This window comes from Poecilia latipinna, unplaced genomic scaffold, assembly GCF_001443285.1.
Source record: "Poecilia latipinna isolate Pla-1442-1.1 unplaced genomic scaffold, P_latipinna-1.0 Scaffold2374, whole genome shotgun sequence".
Taxonomy (NCBI): Eukaryota; Metazoa; Chordata; class Actinopteri; order Cyprinodontiformes; family Poeciliidae; genus Poecilia; species Poecilia latipinna.
The window spans coordinates 12876-34783 of NW_015114990.1; the positions used below are offsets into that span (position 1 = coordinate 12876).

General features: G+C 40.9%; 1 protein-coding gene across 1 annotated transcript; it reads left to right on the top strand.

Moving 5' to 3' along the window:
- Positions 1-297: 297 nt before the first annotated feature.
- Positions 298-21660, top strand: LOC106937543 (xenotropic and polytropic retrovirus receptor 1-like; the record flags this gene model as incomplete). Its single annotated transcript, XM_015019099.1, has 13 exons — positions 298-399; positions 3841-4061; positions 4248-4397; positions 4473-4556; positions 5420-5501; positions 6025-6212; positions 6487-6666; positions 9570-9732; positions 10618-10818; positions 16301-16467; positions 17015-17154; positions 17239-17460; positions 17763-21660. Coding segments are annotated over 13 exons (1958 nt in total), but the record flags the coding sequence as incomplete, so codon positions are not given.
- Between the last annotated feature and the right edge of the window lie 248 nt (positions 21661-21908).

Genomic DNA, 21908 nt, shown 5'->3' on the forward strand with positions numbered 1-21908 from the left:
GACATTTGGATATGCAATTGGTGATGTAAGGCTTGAATGGTTCTTGTACAGACATATAGTGTAAAACACCATCACATTAGATGTCTACTTCTCATCACATCTCATCTCATCCTTTTCAAAAGGTCTTAATAAGGTTTCATCCTTCAGCGCCTCTCAGCTTAATATAAACTAAGCTTTCCCACCTGTGTTGTGTGAAAGCTATGGATGGACTATGAAATGTTATAGTCTCTTACACATACTTGTTTGTAAAAAAGTCAATAACCTTCTGTCTGCTTGTTTTTTGCTTTTTTTTTCCAGTTACAGATGAAGACACAGTGAAGCGATACTACGCTAAGTTTGAGGAGAGGTTTTTCCAGAACTGTGAGAAGGAGCTTCTGAAAATCAACACTTTCTATTCAGGTACTACTTTACTCCACAAATTCTCTGGGTCATGAAGATAAATAAATCAGTTGGGCATTTCTTTGGCCTGTGAATTTGAATAAGTCTCATTTTGGTTTGCAACAGGTTACATGTTGTAAACGTAAATAGTTTTTTTTTTTTTTTTCTACAAATAGAAAATCAAGCTCCTGGCCGCTCAGCACTGGCAAACTTTCAAAGCTTCTGCTTTTATAAAGGAGATTACTGATGATCAGCTATTAAAGTGTAATTTTATGAGCTGCTGAGACAAGCAACTTTAGATCTGATCGAGGCTCTGGTAATTTTTTATTATGGCTCTAACATCAAAATTTATGTTCAACTTTGGAGCAGAAATAAAAGTACTTTTGATTCATATTGACGTCAGGTTTGACGCTGTAAAAGAAATCGTCACTGTACCCATACCTTCTTATTGATCCAGTTTCAAATAAATATACTGAAAATCAGAATAAATCCAATCAACGTGGGAATAAAATGTTATTTCTTTAACAACAGTTGTACTTGATTTAGTGAAAGCCCGTCTTTTTCCTCAGAAGAAAGAAACATTTGCACGAAAATGTATCAAAAGTCACAATTAAATTACGACTCTTGCACAAGGGGTTTGTAACCAGTTTCATTACTTGGGATGCAAAGGAAGGAATTGCTAGATAACACTGGGTTTAGCCTTAGTCATTAGACTGAACAGGTCAGTAGCAGTCATGCTTACGGGAGAAAGCATGCATGTATTTCAAGAAGTAAGTGAGACTGCGTGTGTGTGCTGTGTAATCTGAGATGTTCTCCATAATATATTCTGGTACCAGACGGATACTTCTAGAACTTGAGTTCATGGAAATGTGTCTGTAGTAAAGCCAGGCGCTGCCTCCTCCTGAGGCCATCTGTGAAACTGCGTCCTGAGGTGGGCCAGCGCAGGGACAAGGTTAACTGGGAAGATTGTCCCTGCTCATAACGATGGGACATTACAGGCTGATTGATGGCAAAAGCAGTAAAATGAGTATAAGTCACTCGGCTCACAGTTAGAAAGATGCTTTGTTACTGATGTAATGGAAGTTTTTCTTTCCCAGCAGAGTGGAGTAAGCCATTTACCAGTATAATAAATTACAAACTTATGTGAATTGAGAGGACCTGTAATAAAGTACATTTTACTATTTAGGTCCATTATCTACTGTGGATGATTACAGCAAAAGTTTGGTCCTTTTCATAAGTATTATGCTGGTTAAACCTTCATAGGAGCACAGCAATGTTGAATATCTTCGAGATTTTAAAAAGAAAAAGCAGTAAAGAATGCATCCTCTTCATTTTAGTGCAACAGCAGGGGGGGTCATGCTATATCAGTACTAGAGTTATTCGCTGTGTCTTCAGCAAGCAGTTTGTCGGACAAGGGTAAATGTTTAGCATGAAAACATTATTTCACCCAGTTTGTTTACTATCAACACAGAAGGAGGAAAGAGGAAAGGCCATAGTTTTGCCCAGCAAGTGCGTTTATCTGATGTCTGTTTGTGTGTGTGTGTGTGTGTGTGTGTGTGTGTGTGTGTGTTTGTGTGTATGTGTAGCTATTTAAAAAGGATTTCAGGGTTGATTGAACCGTGGAGAGATGGAGATAAATGTGTGCTGACTTTACATGAACAACCTGCCTCCACATCGCTCTGTGTGCCTGTATCTCCCTCTGAAAGGGGTCCTTGACCTCTTAAAGCCATCCTACTGCATTGCGCTAAAATCCTGACTGTTGGACTGCAGGTTCAATATCACAATCCAGGAAGAGGACTAGGTTTTGTCAACATTTGCAGGTGTTTTATTATTATACATATTCACCTTGTCTCCAAACTGAGGTCGAATAAAATGGTTCACTCAACCCACTTTGGTTGAAATTTAAACCACCAGCTGCTGTCTAAGGTTCATTAGCCACATAGATAAATGTCCTCTGTTTTTCTCCTTCACTCCAGACTCCAGGTTTACTCTAAATCTGCTTTCAGAGGGCAGTGGGTGTACTGGCTTCTCCAAGCCTCCTTTTGTTGTCACGAATTGTTATTACGGACTGCACAGTTCAAACAAGAGGATTACTGAGAATATAGTTGTCAATAAAGAGCCTTGGCATTCCAGAGAGGGAGGTAGTGTGATTGTGTGTCAGGGTGAGTTCAAGCAACAAAGCGTGAAAGTCACCAGTGAGCCTTCAGCTTCAGCAGTGTGACTTTATTAATTTAAGGACGGGTAGGAAGCCGCTGTAGCCTTGATTTCCCAGACTGTCAGGCTGACTGCATGAATCATAACATAATATATGTCTTTTACTTGTCTGTGGTTGCATACACAACCTATTTTCACCACTGTCTGATGTTAAATCTGACTTCCTGTCTTAGGTCAGTTAGGATTACCATATCAATTTCAAAGTGTTTCCGTTTTAGAAAGCAAACTTGTCTTTTTCAATTCAAAAGATTGCATACATTAAGATTTTGATCCCTTCAAATAAAGAGAAAATCCTCATAACTATAGGTTTAGTATTAATTGGAGCCAAAACCTGTAGATGCATTTTATGACAGCACCTCAAAAACATCGCCTTGACCGACGTGAAAAAACACAAAACTCTTCCAAGGTTTCAGGAAGAGAAATCTGGTTTCATTTTCATTCACCTGAAAGTGTCAGGTTAATATGTTCAACCACTTAAATGCAAGTATGAACACCAGGAGAATCTCCAGCCATCTTCAGGAAACAGACAGGTTCTGTCTCAGTTTGACGACAAAAAAATTTACTGGAAATAGTGAAGTAACATATCAAGCGTTAGACAGGATGTTAAAACTTTGGCACACATGGATGCAAAGAAACAATGACTCCAACCGCAAAATGTCTCAGTTACGTCGTTTTTGTCTGGACGACTTGACCAAAATTCAATCAAACCACTGTGAGAAGCTTGGAGAAGGATACCCAAAACATTTGACTCTAGTCATACAGGCTACAAGGAACTATGTTACTCCTTTGAGGAAGTGTTAACCTATCTTTGACCCACATAGTGGTTCCTCACTCTCTATGCAGCTTTTACATGCCATCTCAGCCCATGTGCTTATGTTTCCTGGAAGTAACGGGAGAGAAGAGAATTTTAAGATTAGCACGTTCCCCATTGCTCTGCAAATTCTTGTAGCTTCTTGATGCTCTTTGAAGAAACCTTTCCTCAGCATTTGGAACAGCTGAAATGTCTCCTTTTTAATGATCGGTACCAGATTTCTCAGCATTTCTATATTGTTGGTTTTAGTTTATTACTTTATCGTCCTGATAAGAAAAATGAATCACTCAATGAACTAATCTATGCTTGCTGCGATTTCTGCAGACTGGAATATATCTGTTCCTCTCTGTAAGCTTTCTTCTAAAGATTGGTCTGTGCTGTGCGAAATGCAAACTAACCTTACAGTTTTCAGCACAATCTCATCATTCTGTCTGCAGAAAAGCTCGCTGAAGCTCAGAGACGGTTTGCAACGCTGCAAAATGAGCTGCAGTCATCAATGGATGCCCAGCGAGAGCGCAACGCTCCGTCCGGCCTTCGCAAACGCAGGACGTTGTTCCACCTGAGGCAGGAGGAGCGCTCCAAGAACCACAACATCATGGACCTGAAGCTAGCCTTCAGCGAGTTCTACCTCAGCCTCATCCTGCTCCAGAACTACCAGGTTCCCTTCACACACACACACACACACACACACACACACACACACACACACACACACACATACAGAATGATCTCCACTCTGATTTTATGTGAACAGATTTGCCCAGCCTTGTTTCACCGTCTTTGTCCTGCAGCAGCGTGTCTGACTCCTGTCTTAAATAACGTTTTGGACTTACGTTATCCTCAGAACCTGAACTTCACTGGTTTCCGTAAAATCCTGAAAAAACACGACAAGATCCTGGACACGACTCGTGGAGTCGAATGGCGTCTTGCTCATGTGGACGTGGCTCCGTTTTACACCTGCAAGAAGATTACACAGCTCATCACTGAGACAGAGGTGACTGCTCACATCTCCACAGACACGCAAATACAAAATAAAGATTATACGCTGATGATATCCTTCTGTGGCTAGACTCTGGTCACCACAGAGCTGGAGGAAGGAGATCGTCAGAGGGCCATGAAGAGGTTGAGAGTTCCTCCTCTGGGGGCAGCTCAGGTCAGTAACAACTGGTTATTATGTTTACTGCACCTTTGATTCTGACATTTCTGCTGTATTTATTTTAAGTTACACAGGTGTTTAGGAGAAATCGTTTTCGGGAGTGAGCGAATCAATCGGAGAAACGCACATTTGTCTTTAGATATTTTATTTAGAAAATCAGAGTAAGTATCAGAGATCAGCGTGTGAGAAAAGAAAAGCAAGAGAGAAGAAGAAGAAGTGAAACTTAAAACATGCGATTCTTTTTATATATCTCTTCAGTCACGTACACAGCGCCTTCCACCCATCTCTCTTCTGTAGGGAGTTTCTCTCAGTTTCTCCCATCTCCGGCTAATTGGTTCAAAGGAGTTTCGGTTGGACAAGGAAGAAAAACATCTTCACTGAAACCTCCGTTATCAGTTCCATAAGAAAAAACATCTGCTCAGAAACCTTCGTTATTAGCTCATTCATCCAAGTAAACAAACCAAAGTTTTATTTTCCAAGACAACAGGCAAATACGTCGATGTAACCCTACAATGCCAACACAATGAAAAAAGGTTTTTATGAGCTAAAGTGAAAGAGTAAGAGAGGAAACCATCCCTTCACGCTATTCATCAGACAAGCTATTGTTTGGATAATACATGTGTTTGTGGACCTTTTAAGCCCATTTTACTGTTATTTCAAACAGAAATTGTTTGAGATCCACACACATAAAAAGTATGCATGTAATAAATTGAACATATGAAGTGAATAAAATCAGCCATATTGTTTGTTTGTTTTTTTTCCCCCCCTTTAAGTTAGTGAGTTAGTTTTTTAAGCTAAAGTGCATAATTAAGATGACTGTATTAAACACAGTGGCTCTGTGTTTTCTCTGCCCGGCTCAGCCTGCCTTGGCCTGGACGACCTTCAGAGTGGGTCTCTTCTGTGGTTTCTTCATCATTCTGGTTGTCGCTTTTATTCTCACTGGTGAGTCATATTTTAAATCATATATATATATATATTATCATCGTACCGTTCTCTTATATGTGTTTGATATTTTTAATTAATCTGAAGGCTAGACCATCCAATTTCACACCTGCTCACCTCTAGTCTTCACGACCGAACCGGCCCACATCAACCGGGTCGTCCAGGACACGTCCTAAGAGAAAATATGTCGCGTTGCATTTATGAAACATTGAGTCATGAATAACTATTTAAAAGTTTATCGACACAAAGATCTTTTATTAGTAGGGCGTTCTTTTAAAGGACCATTGTATGTTTGCTTTATAGGATTCAGAAGAGATACAAATATGTGTGGTACCTGTGATTTTGTGAAAATAAATGATTTATTAAGAAATGTTTAAATTAAAAGTAGTTTTTGTTTCTGTAAAAAGCCCAAAACATACATTTATTTTAAAGTTTATTACATATCTTTACCACAGACGCCAGTCTGGGAGATTATTTTCAAGCTCACTGTTTAATTTTTCATCTCTGCTCCGGTTTCTTTTAGGTGCTGTTTTCATCCGCTACGAGAACATTTGGCCTCTGGTGCGGATCTATCGTGGCGGCTTCCTGTTGATCCAGTTCCTCTTCCTGCTGGGGATTAACACCTACGGCTGGAGACAGAACGGAGTCAACCATGTCCTCATCTTTGAGATTGACCCGCGAGACAACTTGTCACACCAGCACCTGTTTGAGGTTAGCCCAGGCAGAAGCACAAACTACTGAACACAGCCAGACGTCTCTTCAAAATTATATTTACTTTCATATTAATAAAAGCCACATTTTTATTATTCTCCTGGATTTACTGATGTTGTTTAGTCCTATTGAAGAGCATAAATGTTATAAAATAAGTTAACCCTGCAGAAATATAAAACCCACACTTCTCAGTTTGTGTCCCTCTATTAATTGTTGTGAAAAGTTACTGGCGCTTTCCTTTAATGCCGCTTTCCTTTTTATGTTTCTGCTGCAGATTGCTGGTTTCCTGGGTGTGTTATGGTGTCTCAGCATCCTCTCGTGTCTATACTCAGAGTACACCTACCTCCCCATGCAGATCAACCCTCTCATTCTTTACGGCTTCATGGTGCTCTTCCTCATCAACCCATTTAAAACCTGCTACTACAAATCCCGCTTCTGGCTCATCAAACTGCTGGTTGGTCCCCATCTTAAATAGAGTCCTTTTTTAATTTTCTTTTTTTAAAGACATTTTTATAGTGTTTTTATATAGTGTAGGCTGGTCACGACAACAAATTTTGCTGGATGATAAAGTGTTCCAGAAGTCATTGCGATAAACGATAATATTGTTGTTTTTAGACATTTTTTAAGTAATATAATGGTAATGGCATAATAATAATAATAATAATGCAAAAACATATTCTCAAAGATCAGTAAACTTTAAAGTTTAATGAACATTTAACATTGGAGCTGGAAGACATTTTAAATATCCAAAATAAATAAATAAAAAACAACAAATAAAATTAATTTTGAAGTCTTGGAAAACAAATTTATCCTTCAAAAAAAGGGCTAGTTGAGACCAAAGCACCAAACTGAAGACTTTTATCATCCAGTTTTTAGTAAAAAAAAAAAAAAAAAAAAAGAGGGAGAGAAAAAGCACAATGAATTATGCCAATAGAAATGACTGAGTTTGTTTTAATTTATCATGCGATTCATTGATTATTATGACAGGCCTATACATGTGTTAATAAAAAGAATAAAACTGCTCTATTGCATTGTTTTATATCAGTGAGCTGTTTTGACATAAGTCTCACTCCTAACTCCATCCAGCCTCTGCAGTGCATCTGATGTTCTGAAATAAGATTGAAGATGTCTGAATAAATCTCAGTGCATAAAGCCCAAGGTCAGAAACCGCCAGAGCAGAGTCTAAGCTGTGCTTCAAAAGTATCCGCCGTGCCACTGGGATCAATATAGCCACACAGGCTCCGGAGCAGCACCATGGCATCCAGAAAAGTAACCCGAAACTCTGTTATGTAACATGGAAGCAGTTCATCATCTTTGCACAGAAACACATGGACTTCACTTGCCATGTTCATGGAAAATATTCCTGGGCTTTTAGTCAAAACAGGCCTTTAAATAGACAGGAAGCACTACAACTTAAAAAAAAAATAGTCTGGAAATACGGACAAATTTCAATGGACAAGTTCATCTTTTGAACCTTTTGGTTGAATTTTGGGACAAATTGATGTTTTGGAAAAAAAAAAAAGTCCTTGCCCCTGATTTCATTGGCAAACTGTAATGTCTTATAGTGTTTTATGTTGCTATATATTTTTTTAGACCTTTAGGCATCTGGTAGTTGTAGTAAAGGATGAACCAAACTTGTGAACGTCCATAATTCTCGTCTTGACATCTCGTCTGATTTCAGATTTTTTTATTTTTCCCATAATGTCACACAAGCTGTGTGTTCAAGGCTTTGCCTTAAAAAACATTACCACAGGTGTGGCTTCATTTAAGTCAAATTTTGTGAATGAACCTTATAAGCGTCTAAACCCATTGTGTCATCATCTGAGCTTTCTCGTGTTATTTAAAGGACTAGTAATCTTAGTGCATTTAATCTCTTGAATTTGAAGAAAAATCTAATTTGTTTGAGCTTCGCTTGTGTTTTTTTTTTTTTTTGATAGAGCTGTGTATTTTCCTGCTGTTATGATTTTCTGAAACTGAAGCATGTACTGACAGGGTGTGAGGGACGTGTGTGTCTTTATCTTATCTTCTCAATGAATGCAGGTACAATCCAGATATCTGTTTCCAGCTACATGTTTATTAAACCCCCTTCTTTGTCTGATCTGTGCTACATCGCTGCAGAACAGAGGATGGGGTGTGTGTGTAGAAGTGTGTGTGTGTGTTTTGGGGCGACTGGAGTGAGGACGGAGCCAAAGGGGTGAGGAATAATAGAACGGGCCTCGTCTCAGGGGAGATGGAGGCTGTGACTGTGCAATCATTACAGGCATAGATCTATCAGCATGCGGATGCCCTGAGCTCCTCTGTCCCTCGTCCTCCTTCTCGCATATACACACCCCCCTCCTCATATCTTGTCCTTGCTTCTCAGTGCCCCACAGTTCCCAGTACTCTCGCTCAGCCCTCCCCCAGTGATGAGGCTCTAATCAGCCTTGATTAATTTGGCACCATTACAACCATATGAAGGGTTTTTAGAACAAAAATGACTATTTTTTATTATTTTAATGCAGGATATCTCTTAGGAAGTACAGGATTTACTAGATATTTCAGTCTGCAGTTCACTGGACTGTATGTTGCCATAAGAGCTCCTATATTCTTTATTAATAGAAACCACTCATAAAATGTATTAGTAGAACAAACTGCTGCAGTTGTAACATGCAGTAGTGTTTATTCAGCAAATGAAAACCTGACCATACAAGCACAGCAGGATTAGCCTCAAGACATCAACGCAGAGTGGAAATACGTTCAAAATCCTCCTGATCAATACATTATTTGATTGGCACGGTCAGTTTTTTCTGAGGGTGTGTGTGGTTTTTCTCTCAGACTGTAAATGGGGAGCAGCGTACAGTCACCGGCTGAATGTCAGAGGAGGCCTGCGGGGTTAATGGAAAAAGTCGAGCAGGGTTGTATCATTTTACAAACGTGGTCAATAGCTGCAGCTCCTGCCAAAGCCGTATCCCAAATAACATTCCCATAGACGCAGTTCCTGGCTGCCCGCACATTACTCCACTGATTAGCAACACAAATAAAACATGAACACCAACACAAACCGTGACTCACCACAGCATCCTGTGCAGGGCCGATAAGGCAGTCTGGAGGATTTATTCCTTTGTGTCTCCAATTATTCAGAGCTTTTTTTCCCCCCCATCTTAAGGTTTCTCCAGAAATACTTCTCACTAATTATTGAATTATTTTGTCTTCCCGTTGGAGCAGCTTCAGCTGAGTGTGACATACGAGCTAAAGCTCGCTTTAGTAAGGTCGTCCAAGTCGTTTTTTTTCTGAAATGCACCGACCGTTTTCCATTTCAGCAGTTCTGTGCATGTCCTCTCCTCACCTGCTGTCTTTCCTGCTCTGGTTTGTCTCCAGTTTCGTGTTTTCACTGCACCGTTTCATCGGGTGGAATTTGCAGACTTCTGGCTGGCAGATCAGCTCAACTCTCTGGTGGTTGTACTCATGGACTTCGAGTATCTCATCTGCTTCTACATCTTTGAGCTGCAGTGGAGCAACAGCAAGGGGTTGTTTCCGCCAGGTGAGGTGTTGATTCAGATTGGCCCGCAGCTAAAAGGTTGCTGCGCTGAATTTTGGCTCGAACCTTTCAGTGACTCTCAAAGCTGTGTTAACCTGTGATTCAGGTTAACCTGCCCACTGACTGGTGTATTCCTCTCAACATTTGTTCTTAGATATGGATACATTTTTTGTCCTTCACCTTGAATTTGTGAGTCAGATCTTTAATTTTTATGAACTCTTCTTATAAGAGCTGCAGTTTAAACTCTGGATGTTCAGCGTTTATTTTTGTCATTCTTGGAAATATTTGCAGAAACGCCCACTTTGGGTAAATTAATATATCAGGGTCTCACATCATTTCTACAATAAAATATGGTCTTTACATTTAAGCAACCTCAGCTTAAAACGAGGAAACGATCTTGCGTGAAAAACTGGATTCATGTTTTTTAGTGGGTGAGAGAATTGATCCTACAGAGAATAGAAATCTGTATCTAGATGAAGCGTATCACTGTGATGCCTGTAGGTGTGAGTGTGAGTGTGAATTGTTGTCTGTCACTTTGTGTGATCCCGTTCATTGATGGGAATCCACTGTTCACCCTGAGACGCTCCTCCTCATCTTTAAGCCTTCTAAGTGACAATTGAGCGTTTTCAGTGCCTTGCAAAAGTATTCACGCCGCTTTAACTTTTAAAGGCGCACTGTCGCATGACAACGTGTGAGTGAGCTGGGTGTAAGGTGTTCAGACTTTTTGACATAAAATATGACAGACATGATGCTAATTGGTGCCCTCTGCTTCCGTCCTGCTAGTTAACTCAGAGCTAATGGCTTGTAAATGTTTGGCGGCACACAGGTCAATGTCTGACCCTCATAACAAAGACCGTTTCTGTCCCCTCTTGCTGTATTGTATTCTAGATTCCAGTGACCACGTCTGCCACAGCTACTGGTACGGCCTGCGCGCCATCATCCAGTGTCTGCCCGCCTGGCTTCGTTTCATCCAGTGCTTGAGGCGTTACCGTGACACCAAGAGGGCCTTCCCACACCTGGTCAACGCCGGCAAATACTCCACCACCTTCTTTGTTGTCACCTTCGCAGCTCTCTATGCCACCCACCAGGGTAAGACTCGGGACAGACGACGCACTAAGGCAGGGAGATGTCCGTTTTATGACTCATCTCTTCCCGTACTCGATTTGATTTGTGCTGAGCAGACATGATAACACATCGGTTCCCAAACGCGTTGCTTGCTGTAAATTCCTGTTTTGAATCATTGCAGACACACTGAAGAGAGATGTAAGACTTTCTGAAGCTTTAAATCAGCAGTACCGATGTGCTGCTGTGTTAGAGGGGCATGTCAACACACAAGTCTCTGAGTCTTTTGTGTGCGTGCGTGTGTGTGCTCGGGAAGCAGAGGTGACCTTGAGTGCAATTGCTGGAAGCCGGCGTCGGTTTCCTACTCTGTGCCCAGAGCTTTATAATGCAACAGGAGAGGTTTGTCAAGCCGAGCTGCGGATAAACAAGATTCTGCTCCCACAATGTGGTTTCACTCTCAGGGCAAGAGGTTAGAGAGACCAGAGATGTACTTTGGACAACAAATACAGAGAAGAAGATGAAAAGAGAAACATTGCATTTCAAAATCTTTTGGCAGGAGCATAAAAACCATGAAGAAGAAGTTGCATTAATAGTCTGGTCACTCTCTGGCTGACAGCCTTACAATTAGCCTGACATTGTTCTTATTGGTAAGACATGCCACAGAGGAGCTTGTTTTCAAAAGAGGAAAAAAATAAATCATAATTATTAGGTCAGTCTCCATCAAAGACTTGGAAATTTGTCCCCTCTGCCACGTTCAAAGCAATCATTTCACCCGACACGTATTTAATCTCTGGCATTTTCCCTGCAAACAGATGTATTTTTCTGCAAAATGCCAGCTGTGGAACCTAATCTGCAGCCTTTCAAAAATGCTAAATGTTATGTCTCGCTCTGACTTTATTCCTTTGCGGTAAAAACTTGAATCAATACATTTGCTTCTCATGCTGACCGCCGGTCGTATTGAATGAACCCAAGCTGAGAGTCTGAGGCAGACAAATCCCTCTTTTTAAACCCACTGCTCGGTCGGAAAGACGTCCATTAAACCATATCCTTCTTCCTCCTCCGGTCCGAAGCCTGTGCGCTCTTCCATTAATGGCCTCTCTTCATGTGTTATTCTCTGTGAAGCTGTCTTTCATCCTGCATGTAATGGAGATTAAGGCCGAGCGTTGGTTAAGTAGAGGAGGAGGTTGGAATCTCACATGGATGATGATGGTTAAGGAAATCGCCTGTTGTTGAGATATTTTAAGAATCGTGTGCAGCAGCAGCTCCTCTGGACTTTAAAGCTTGTTTAAGGGATCAATTCAAGCAGCAGAATCAAAAATATTCTGCATCTATACTCTAAAAACTCTTCCAGCAGCGCTTCCTCTACGCTGGCGCCAAGTCCTCCTGCATCACTCTGCAGCGCCGGTAGAGCCGGTGGCCTCTCAGTGTCATGTTCTCACCACCGGGTCCAGCTGTAAGAGGTGCCTCAGATGCCAGTCATTATCTGGCAGATGTCCCGGTGTCTCGTGTCACCTTTGCTGCTATCCTGATCACAGCCGGCAGGTTTACGTGTTTCCTCGCTGTCAGACCGACCCCTCCCCCCCAATGATTCGTGTAAGTCAGAGCCCACATTTAGATCTGGGAAAGCAGGAAGAGAAAAATACATCATGATGCCAATAAATCATGGAGCACTCTGCTGCGGAGCGGAGTTTAATTAATTGACCAATGACACCGTTTACAGATCTGAAGCTGCAGAATTAGAAAGGTGTGTTAATTATGCATATACCACTACAAGATGCTCTGTCTGTGTTGAAACAGAAACAACTCACATGCTGCCCAGAAGCCTGAGCATATTTCCTTTAGAGAGTCCCTCGCTGCTACAAGTGACTGGCTGGACTCCATCATGAAGCTGTAATCTCAGCAGGTTCTTGTTGCATTAATGACGATTCTGGATCCTCTGGGTTCTGCTGGCATCCCAAATCGTGCTGAACATCGTTGGAGGCCTCACACTGAAGCAGAAACATTATTTGGATCGATACAGGATCAGATTTATGCCAAGCTGATTTATGACCTTTCTCATTGCAGGGACATTACAAGCTAATGCTAATTTGAATGTTTGGGAATTATTCAGAAACGATCACTGAAAGCATGTAGTTTACTGTTCTGGGGTGTTTTATTTTTGGTGAGATCGGGTGCCATAAATAAGACGTAGCAACCTACACAGCACTTTACACAATTACTGGAAGATAAATTGTGAAGATGCTTAAAATGCTTTAAGATAAATAAGTAGTCTTGTGCTGAAGCATCTAGAAACATCCCAGCTTTAAATTTCAGAGAAACATTTCGGAATAGTAATGATGAGAAATTGTTTGCAGGTTAGTTGCTCAAAAAACCTCCTAAGGTTGCTGCGGGCTAACTAGCATCGACCAACATCTTTGGTTCACCATGTCTCCATTATTTAAAAGCTTTTGTTTACTTCTTCACTGGGGATGCCAGTAATTATTGAGGGCTTCATAGACTACATGTCTCTGTCTGGGAAATCTACAGCATATTCCCAAAAACCAGGCCTGCTGCTCTCTGTGAAGAGTACAGCTTAGCTTGGTTTGCTGGATTGGAGTATAAAAATCTCAGAACTGTCAGCTTTTGTAACTTAATTTCATCTGCTGACCTCTTGTTTGCTATCCGGAGGAATTGCTGCACTCACACCTTTACTGATAAAGATGTTTAGTCTCTGACTGCCTCCCTGAACTCCGATTCGCCAAAAGCAATCATTGCATGTCTGGGTTCAGATTCAGGCTGAAGGTCGGACGGAAGTGTCTCTCTTGTGCGGGCGAACTGCATCAGAAATGTTGTGAAAGGTGGAAATAAAGTGTGGTTAGATGAAACAGATCGAAGCACATTAACTGAATCAGAAAGACAAATTCAGGAAATATGAAATGTCTTATTCTGAAGCCAAAACCTCACTCAGCCTCCAAATTTAATCAGAATAAATATTTTTAAAATGAGATGAATTTGGTTACCTTATGTTTTTGCCAGAGGACGATTCTGTGTTATTAGCCATAATTTCACCTCTGACAGCTCAGAAAGACAAAAGGTCGAAGCAGCTTTGCAGGAAGAGTCTTTAAGCCAGGAGCTGAAAAATTTCCATTATCCATTAGTTCCCAAGACGGCCCTCCATTCCTGATAGCTTGACTTGAAATAACAGGATTAGGACAGGTGTATTATCAGTGTCTGCATGCCGACTCTCAGTAGAGTATTTACAAAACGAGAAGCTCTTCAAACTGCAGTGCGGCTGTTCTAGCCCGACCACTTTAAGCCCAAACTGCTTTAAAATCGAGCTTTTGCACCTTGTTGAAGAACCGTGTTCCCATGGGAACAGATGAGATATCGTTGTAACAGCAGTGACTGACTCTTCTTGTTTTGAATTTATTTCGGTGGGATGCTGGATGAAATGAGTTGCAGCTAAATCGCTGTATCGGCCCAGGCTCCCGCGAACAATCTCTGCTCTGTGTTTGAGTGTGTGTGGACTGAATGTGCGTGACAGGAACCAGTGACCAGCGTTTGCCCTAACTGAGCATCCAATCAATGTCCATCTCACCATTTTAACCTCCTAATGGCTGAGCGGCCCGGTGAAAAACGGCTTCGGCCTCCGCAAACACCGAGGGGTTAAATACCTCTAACACACTGAGGAAATCACCAGTAGATATTCTCCGCTGAGGGGTCTATTGTGGAGGACTAAGTTTAATCTACATCTGGGAGACGTGTGTGTGGCCGTAGGGACTACTTCCATCCCATTGCTCAGCAGACGGCACAACGGAGGCAGCAGTTAACGGAGCGGTGCTGCAGTAATTCTCCGTTAGAGACGTCGCCGCTCTAATCCCCGGCGTCTTGTTGGCTGGTAGCGGGAAGAAAACGGTGACGATGACAAATTGGAGGGAGCCTGGTCTCCGTCTGGAAGCCGGTGTGAGTCACAGTGAAAGGCCACAGGGCGCTGATTTATATAACAGCACCTGCTGAGCAACAAGCAGATCACATCCACAGTTCGTCCGTGTAAAGCACGGCGGTGCCGCTGAGGACGGCTAATTACAAACGCTCCCATTATACGCAGCAGACATCTGTAAACCGATTTGACGATCTCTAGGCAAACCGAAGGCACCACAGTGGTCTAATTGTTACCATTACAACCCAAATGTAAAATGTTGCACATGATGAATCGTTTCCTTAATTTCCATTCTGATTAATATTTTTCGAAGAGCAGTTTTGTTTGCAGTGACATCATAATCTATTTTATTTACTGTTTCTGTTGTGAGTGTTTTTTTTATTATTATTATTGTTTTTGGTTGTTGTGTTTTATTGGATGTCTAAAATGTCTTCCAGTTCCAGTGAGGACTGTTCTGTATAAATTTAAAGTGTATTAGTCTTTGAGAGGACAAACTTATTATCTCGTTATCAATTTATTACTTGAAGATGGTCTCAAAACAACATTATTACTATTTGTTGCAATAATTTCTGGGACAAGTTTGGCCCAGCAACATTTGTTATAGTGACAGGCAATACTCTAGAGCTGTGATCTCAGCAACTGATTTTAGGATGCTTAGCAGAGTTAGTTATGAATAACAAACAAAATCACCAACTGATGGAGGTGGATGGTATTTATCCTTTAGATTTTTTCACAGGTTAGTTTATATCAGTTCTTGCTGATAAAACTAACTGAATAAGAGGCCAATTGAACCTGGGAATGGAAAAAAAAATATAAGAGAGTGTCAAATCTTTGATAATTTACTCATTTTAAGTTTGACATCATAATCATTTTCGTTGTCAGGACATGGAATAACCATCCTAATAGAATAGAATAGGATATTCCTATTAAGGTTCATGGCCATATGTGAATACATGAATACAAATAAAACTTTTGTATGAAAGTTTTAGGATTTGGTATTTTGACAGGCTCTGAAGTGACATACTGATTATTTATTCTTAAAAATATGTATATTTCAGGATTACTTTTTCACAACATAACAGAATTAGAAGGTGAACAATTAATCGCAGTGAAATATAATATTGCTCTTTGTAAAGCGCTTTACATTTGGTAAAACGCCACAAATTAATTGTCAAATTTGCACTAAGCCTCGATAAGAACGCTTTGCTAGAGCAGTGGTAATATGTGGAAGATCCCCAGTAGAAATAGGAAATGCAGGAATTAAGTTAATTTGAGTTTTTATTCTGAGTATTTGCTCCCCTACGCATCTGTGGATTTTTGGTGATGGATATTTGTTGGTGATTGAAAGCAGACAAATCAACTGAATCTTTATGCAAATGATAAAAATAAATCCCAACTTGTGGGTGGGGGGGGGGATGAAAGGGTTAAAAGCATGTGCTTCAGGTCATCTATCATAACCGTCACTGCTGTTGAACTCATGACTGTAGAGCTCCCCCTTGTGGACATTACATTGAAACATTTTTTTTTTTTTTTATGTCAATTTGTCATTTGACATCAGTTGACTTTTTTGTGTGTGTGTGGTTATTTCAGAACAAGGACACACGGACGCAGACATGTTTCTGTACCTTCTGATCGTGTTCTCCACCATCAGCTCCCTCTACACTCTGACCTGGGATCTGATTATGGACTGGGGTCTGTTTGATCGTGGAGCTGGAGAAAACACTTTCCTGAGAGAAGAAATCGTTTACCCGCACAAGGTAAAGTCACAGTGACGTCGAGTCCTTTGTAAGACACAGAAACACCCAGAACTTCTGAACCTATCACTCAGTAAGTTTAACTGTGTAAATATTGGGTCTGTGTGATCTCTGCATCTCTCGCTAAAGAGACAGCGCTCCCCTGCAAAAGAAAAATCAAGTCTATATACCTTTTACTTATTACTACCCCCACTCTTCCACACAGTACGCCAGAGTGAACACAACAACCACAGAAAAGAGACATTTAACCAAAAAAAAAAAAAAGAGTAAAATGCATCTTCATTGGAATCTGGGAAGGACGTGGCTTTAATTTATGAATTCAAAAAGCTTTACTGCTTATCAACATGAATATGATGAATCTTTAGTGAAGGCAACACCTTAATTGTTTAATTTTTCCCTGTATTTATGACCTCAGTTTTTAAACTCTTACTATTTAGATCTTTCTGTAAAGCACTTTGAATTGTCTTGTACACGAAATGTGCAACAGAGATAAATTTGACTGCCTCGCCCATAAGGAGCACCCACTGAGCCATGCTCTCTGTCGGTCCAGGCCTACTACTACTTTGCCATCGTGGAGGACGTGCTTCTGCGTTTTGCCTGGACGATCCAGATCTCGCTTTCTACAATGACCGAGCCTCACTCTGTGGGCAACATCGTAGCCACCATCCTGGCTCCTCTGGAAGTCTTCAGGTGAGTCTAAAGTACATTTCCTCCTCACGTTGCTAAACTTTCCTTGTGCTCCAAACAGTCCTCCCCTCCTTTCCTTTCCAAAAGGCGCTTCGTGTGGAACTTCTTCCGTCTTGAGAATGAGCATCTGAATAACTGCGGCGAGTTTCGAGCGGTGCGAGACATCTCGGTGGCGCCGCTCAACGCCGACGACCAGACGGTCCTGGAGCAGATGATGGACCAGGAAGACGGCGTCAGGAACCGCTCAGGCAAGTCCTGGAAGAGGAGCCACAGCCTGTCCATGCGACGCCCCCAGCTGTCCTCCTCACAGTAAGTAACCACCGACTGACGCATGCGGGACACTTTCAGGTCCCACATACTGGTCGCATATATTTGGAAGTGTGAACAACCACGGCAAAAAAATCTGATTTGACAAAACAATCGGAATTGGGTCACTTGAGGCTGCAGTGTGAACGTAGCCTAAGTGGTTTATAAGTGTTGAGGAAGAAATAATGTATATGAAGTAACCTGAAATAAGCCGTTATGTAAATATTAGTTCAGTAACAGCAAAAAGATTAACATAAAAGATATAAATAATAAATAAGTGTATCTGATTTTCTGTTTTTCTTTAGCTCAAAGAAGGACACAAAGGTGCTGATTGAAGATACGGATGACGAGGCCTTCAGCTGAGTGCGCTCCAACATCTAAAACACATACACACACACACCATGCTATACTTATAAGGACCCGCCTTTCTTTTCCTCCTTCATAGTGTAACATGTTGGTTTAAACATCAGCGTAATCGCTTAAATGAATAAGAAAGCTCCTCACCTTAACAGAAATTACCTCATCTTCATAATCGCTCAGTGTCTAGAGTTGGTCCTTAAAAGTATAGAAAACACAAAGTACAATCCAGAGACACACAAACACGGAGAGAAACCCGCTGAAGCACAACCAACTCGTTCATCTCGGTGCTGTTGAGGAGAGAGCCGACGCCACATTCACACTGATGTCAAAGAAACCTTCTTCACTTAACCTGCAGAAAGCAGACCACACTGCCTGGGATGATTCACTGCTTTTATCGACAATGACTTCTTTACTATATGTTTGGGGCTTTTGTTTGCTTTTCTTTTTTTACGTTGAGATGTTTTGGGGTTTTGTTGAGTTTCTCTTCAGGACGCGCTGCAGACGACTGTTCACACGCCTTTCTAACACCTCCAGGATCAACAGGGAGACGACGAAGCCAATAAAAGACTAAACCCAGGAATCTAAGGAAGGACTGAACACCATATCTAACAAATCAACTGGTTTCAACTTGTTGATTTTTTTTTATACTCCTTTTGTTGTGTGTTGTTTTTTTTTTTCTTTAGCTGTAGTGAACGATAGCAACCCTTGAAGCACTTGCAGGAAAAGTGCGTTTACAACATAAAACGTGAAAAAGGTTCCTTGAGAAATATGAAAGATGTTTCGATTCAAACACTTAACTTTGACGTTTCTTTGTTATATACGTGTATTACTACTATAGATGTTTATACTAATCGACTGTTGATGTTTTTTTAATAGCGTTAGATGTGCCACGTCTTTTCTTAGAAACACAAAGCCCTGAGGTACTCCCCGACTTAATTAGAGGATTTTAAATCTCTGATGTTATCTTAAAGTGCTCTTTTACACTGACTTCAGCTAAGGTGCATGGTCGCAATTAACACTGGTTACCAAAGTTTTCTTATGAATGTGATTCAAATGAGGATCAATCTGTTCATCATGTCTGCCTGATCGAGTCGAACGATACCAGAGCCGGAGTTTCGTTTACCTGCTGCACTCTGCTTCATTTTGTAGTCAGCCTGTGGCTTGTTGGAAACACGAGTGGACATTTAATCCTACAAAAAGGTCTTTATATAGGTTCATCTCGGTGAATTAGAATATCACAAGAAAGTTTATTTAGTTCAGTAATTCACAACATTAAACTGATGTAGATTCAAACTCTGTTTGGTCCACAGCAAACAGAAGAGTGGACCAGCCAATCTCCAGTATTTACTACAAATACTTAGCTGGGTCTCTTTTCACATGAGTTACTGCATCAGTGCGGCGTGGCACGGAGGAGATCAGCCTGTGGTTCTGCTGAGGTCTTCAGGAAGTTGAATTAAGAGCCTCCAACTTGTTTGTATTGTCTTTGGTATCTCGTCTTCCACTAGATAATAAATAGCTTCTCCATTAGGTTCGGTTTTGCTGGCCAGTTGTGGTTATGATTGGCCAGCTCATTGATGAGCTTAAGCTCATCAATGAGCAGAAGCTCATCAATGAGCAGAAGCTCATCAATGTAGCATAAGCTCATCAATGAGCTTAAGCTACATTGACGAGCATAAGGATAAGCTCATCAATGTAGGTATTGATACCTTAGATACCTTTGGCACTGTGGAAATGAAATCAGCATCTCGAGAAAGATTGAAACATGATTTGATCTAAAGTTTTCTGGTAAATGGTTGAGTTCTGTGCAGCTCCACTTGGTTTTATTTGAACTTTGAACAGCAGTCCTTTATTTTTCTCTTTATTCAAGTTAAGATGATTTCGATGTCTCTTGTTCAGGAGTGTTCAGAGTTAGCCAGTGTCCTTCTGTGTGTGGTGTTAATTACACAGTCATACTTTTTCTTTCCACTCAACTTTCCATTAATGTACTTGTGTATGGCTGTTCTTCCCCACAACATTAACTTTACATCTACCAACTGTTGGTTAAGCCACAATCATCAGTTAACAGAAATAAATGCTTGAAAAGTTTCCCAGTGTGTCATAAATAAACGAGTTTCACTGATGTTCTAATTTACCGAGACGGGCATTAAGGGCGACGCTAACCAGCTAAAAACAGAAACAAAATAATTTTCATGCGCTGTGGTTTACTGTCCAGAGATGAATACGTTGTATAATTTTAGGACTGAAGTCTTTGTAACAGTTTAAATTAGAGCTTCTTGCTGAATTGGTTTCTGTTTGCAAACAGAAACATTACTGGAAATGTTTGTGCGTGCTTTGATTTCTGTGCTCACAGCACCAGGGTGCTGATGGAAACCAGGATTTCTCTCTGCTGCCAGATTAGTCCTTATGTTGACTTTTGAATAAATTCAGAGGCTAATCTGGCTTTTTTATTTTTTTTTTTATTTCTGTGAATGAAATATTTGCCGATTGTCAGACTTCAATTATTCTGCGCTTCATTTATGTTTTTGATCTTCAGTGTGGCCTCGCCTGTTTGACTTCAGGTGTTGTGGTTTCTTCAGATAAATATGCTGATGTCTGCTCTTATTTCTCCGCTGGCTTTGCTCACACACGTTTCCAGAACCTCTAAGCGAGTTCCTTCTTCTAGTAACGAGCCCTGGCTGTCCTAGAAAACACGACGCGTCTTTTTGTTGCTTGCACTCCCTTCCGATCTTAATGTGAACTGGAAAGTTTAAAGGGTGGAAAACCTCTCTGTCCACATTGATACTCTGTACAGACACCAGACATTCGCACACACGCTGACACCTCACATTGTCTCTCTCGTCAGTTTTGTATAAAGGTTTTGTCGTCTTGCCTGCATGCTGCTCTTGTTTTTACTTTGTACAGAGCTCTTAATTTATTCAACATAGTGTTTATATTAGTAATATTTGCACACACCGACAATGATGAATTTTTATTTGTAGCCATTTGTGCTCCTGGACAAGCAGTATTTTTTAGGCAAAGAGGAGATTTTTGTTGATTGTATGCAATCCTGCACTCTTATTTTGTTTTTCCTCTACCTGTGTAAAGCTGTTGAAACGTGTTTGTAAGAAGAAGAAGAACCGATGTTTCGCTGTGTCTTGTTGATGGTTTCTTTAAATTTAAAAGCCTCACGGCAGGGGGAGGGCGGGAGGGCAGATTCCTGAGGCTGTTATGCTGTTTGTACATTTGTGAAAGTGCATGAAAACATTTGTGACATCTGTTGTTGGTGACTGTCCTGCAGACAGAAGCACTTTGACACATTTCAGTTCAGCCCAGGAACAGACGGTGGTCCAAGCAGAAGTCGGTAAACTGATCCCAGATTGGTTTAGATGACCTGTGTCTGTTCATAGATGCTGAAAACAGGGTTGTTTTGTACAGTTTCGTGTTTGATGAGATGATGGTGAAAAACCCTGACATCCCGTTTTCTGATTTTGTTTTTCTTTTTTTCTTACCCACCGCTTGCTGAAACCTTCATGGTGTAAAAGTGCTTAAATGTGTGCACCCCTCACTCCCCGATCGATGTCGTTTGTACCCTTTCTCTGAACTATTTGAACGTGCTAGTACCCGTAGTTTGGTAGATGGATGTTCTGCTTTGATAACTTTTAAGAAAAACAAGAAACTAAATGTGATTTTAAGAGAAAATGTCTGAACATTTCTCCCAGAGTCGCTTTTACAGAGTAGTTTGTACATGTTGAGTGTTTACCAATGTTCTATGATGGTTTTTCTCATGGTCTTTGTATTTCTGTAAACACTTTGGTGATCCTGTCATATCTGGGTTTTATAAACCATGATTATTTTTAAAACTCACTCTGCCTCGTGACCCTTCTTTCGCCTTCTGTTTTTAGTCTCCATCGGATGAGAAGCTCTGCCTAGGGACATTTTCAGCTTCAGCGGTGCGTCGCTTCAGCGGTGCGTCGCTTCAGCTCTGACCGACCTTTTGCCTGATTCACAGGTACTTTAGAGTGTGTTGGTTTCCTCTTTGTAGCCGGCTGTTTGTTTTTAAGGTCTGTGTGGTATGTCTCAGTCCAGTTCAAAGCCAATTCTTCAGCATTCCT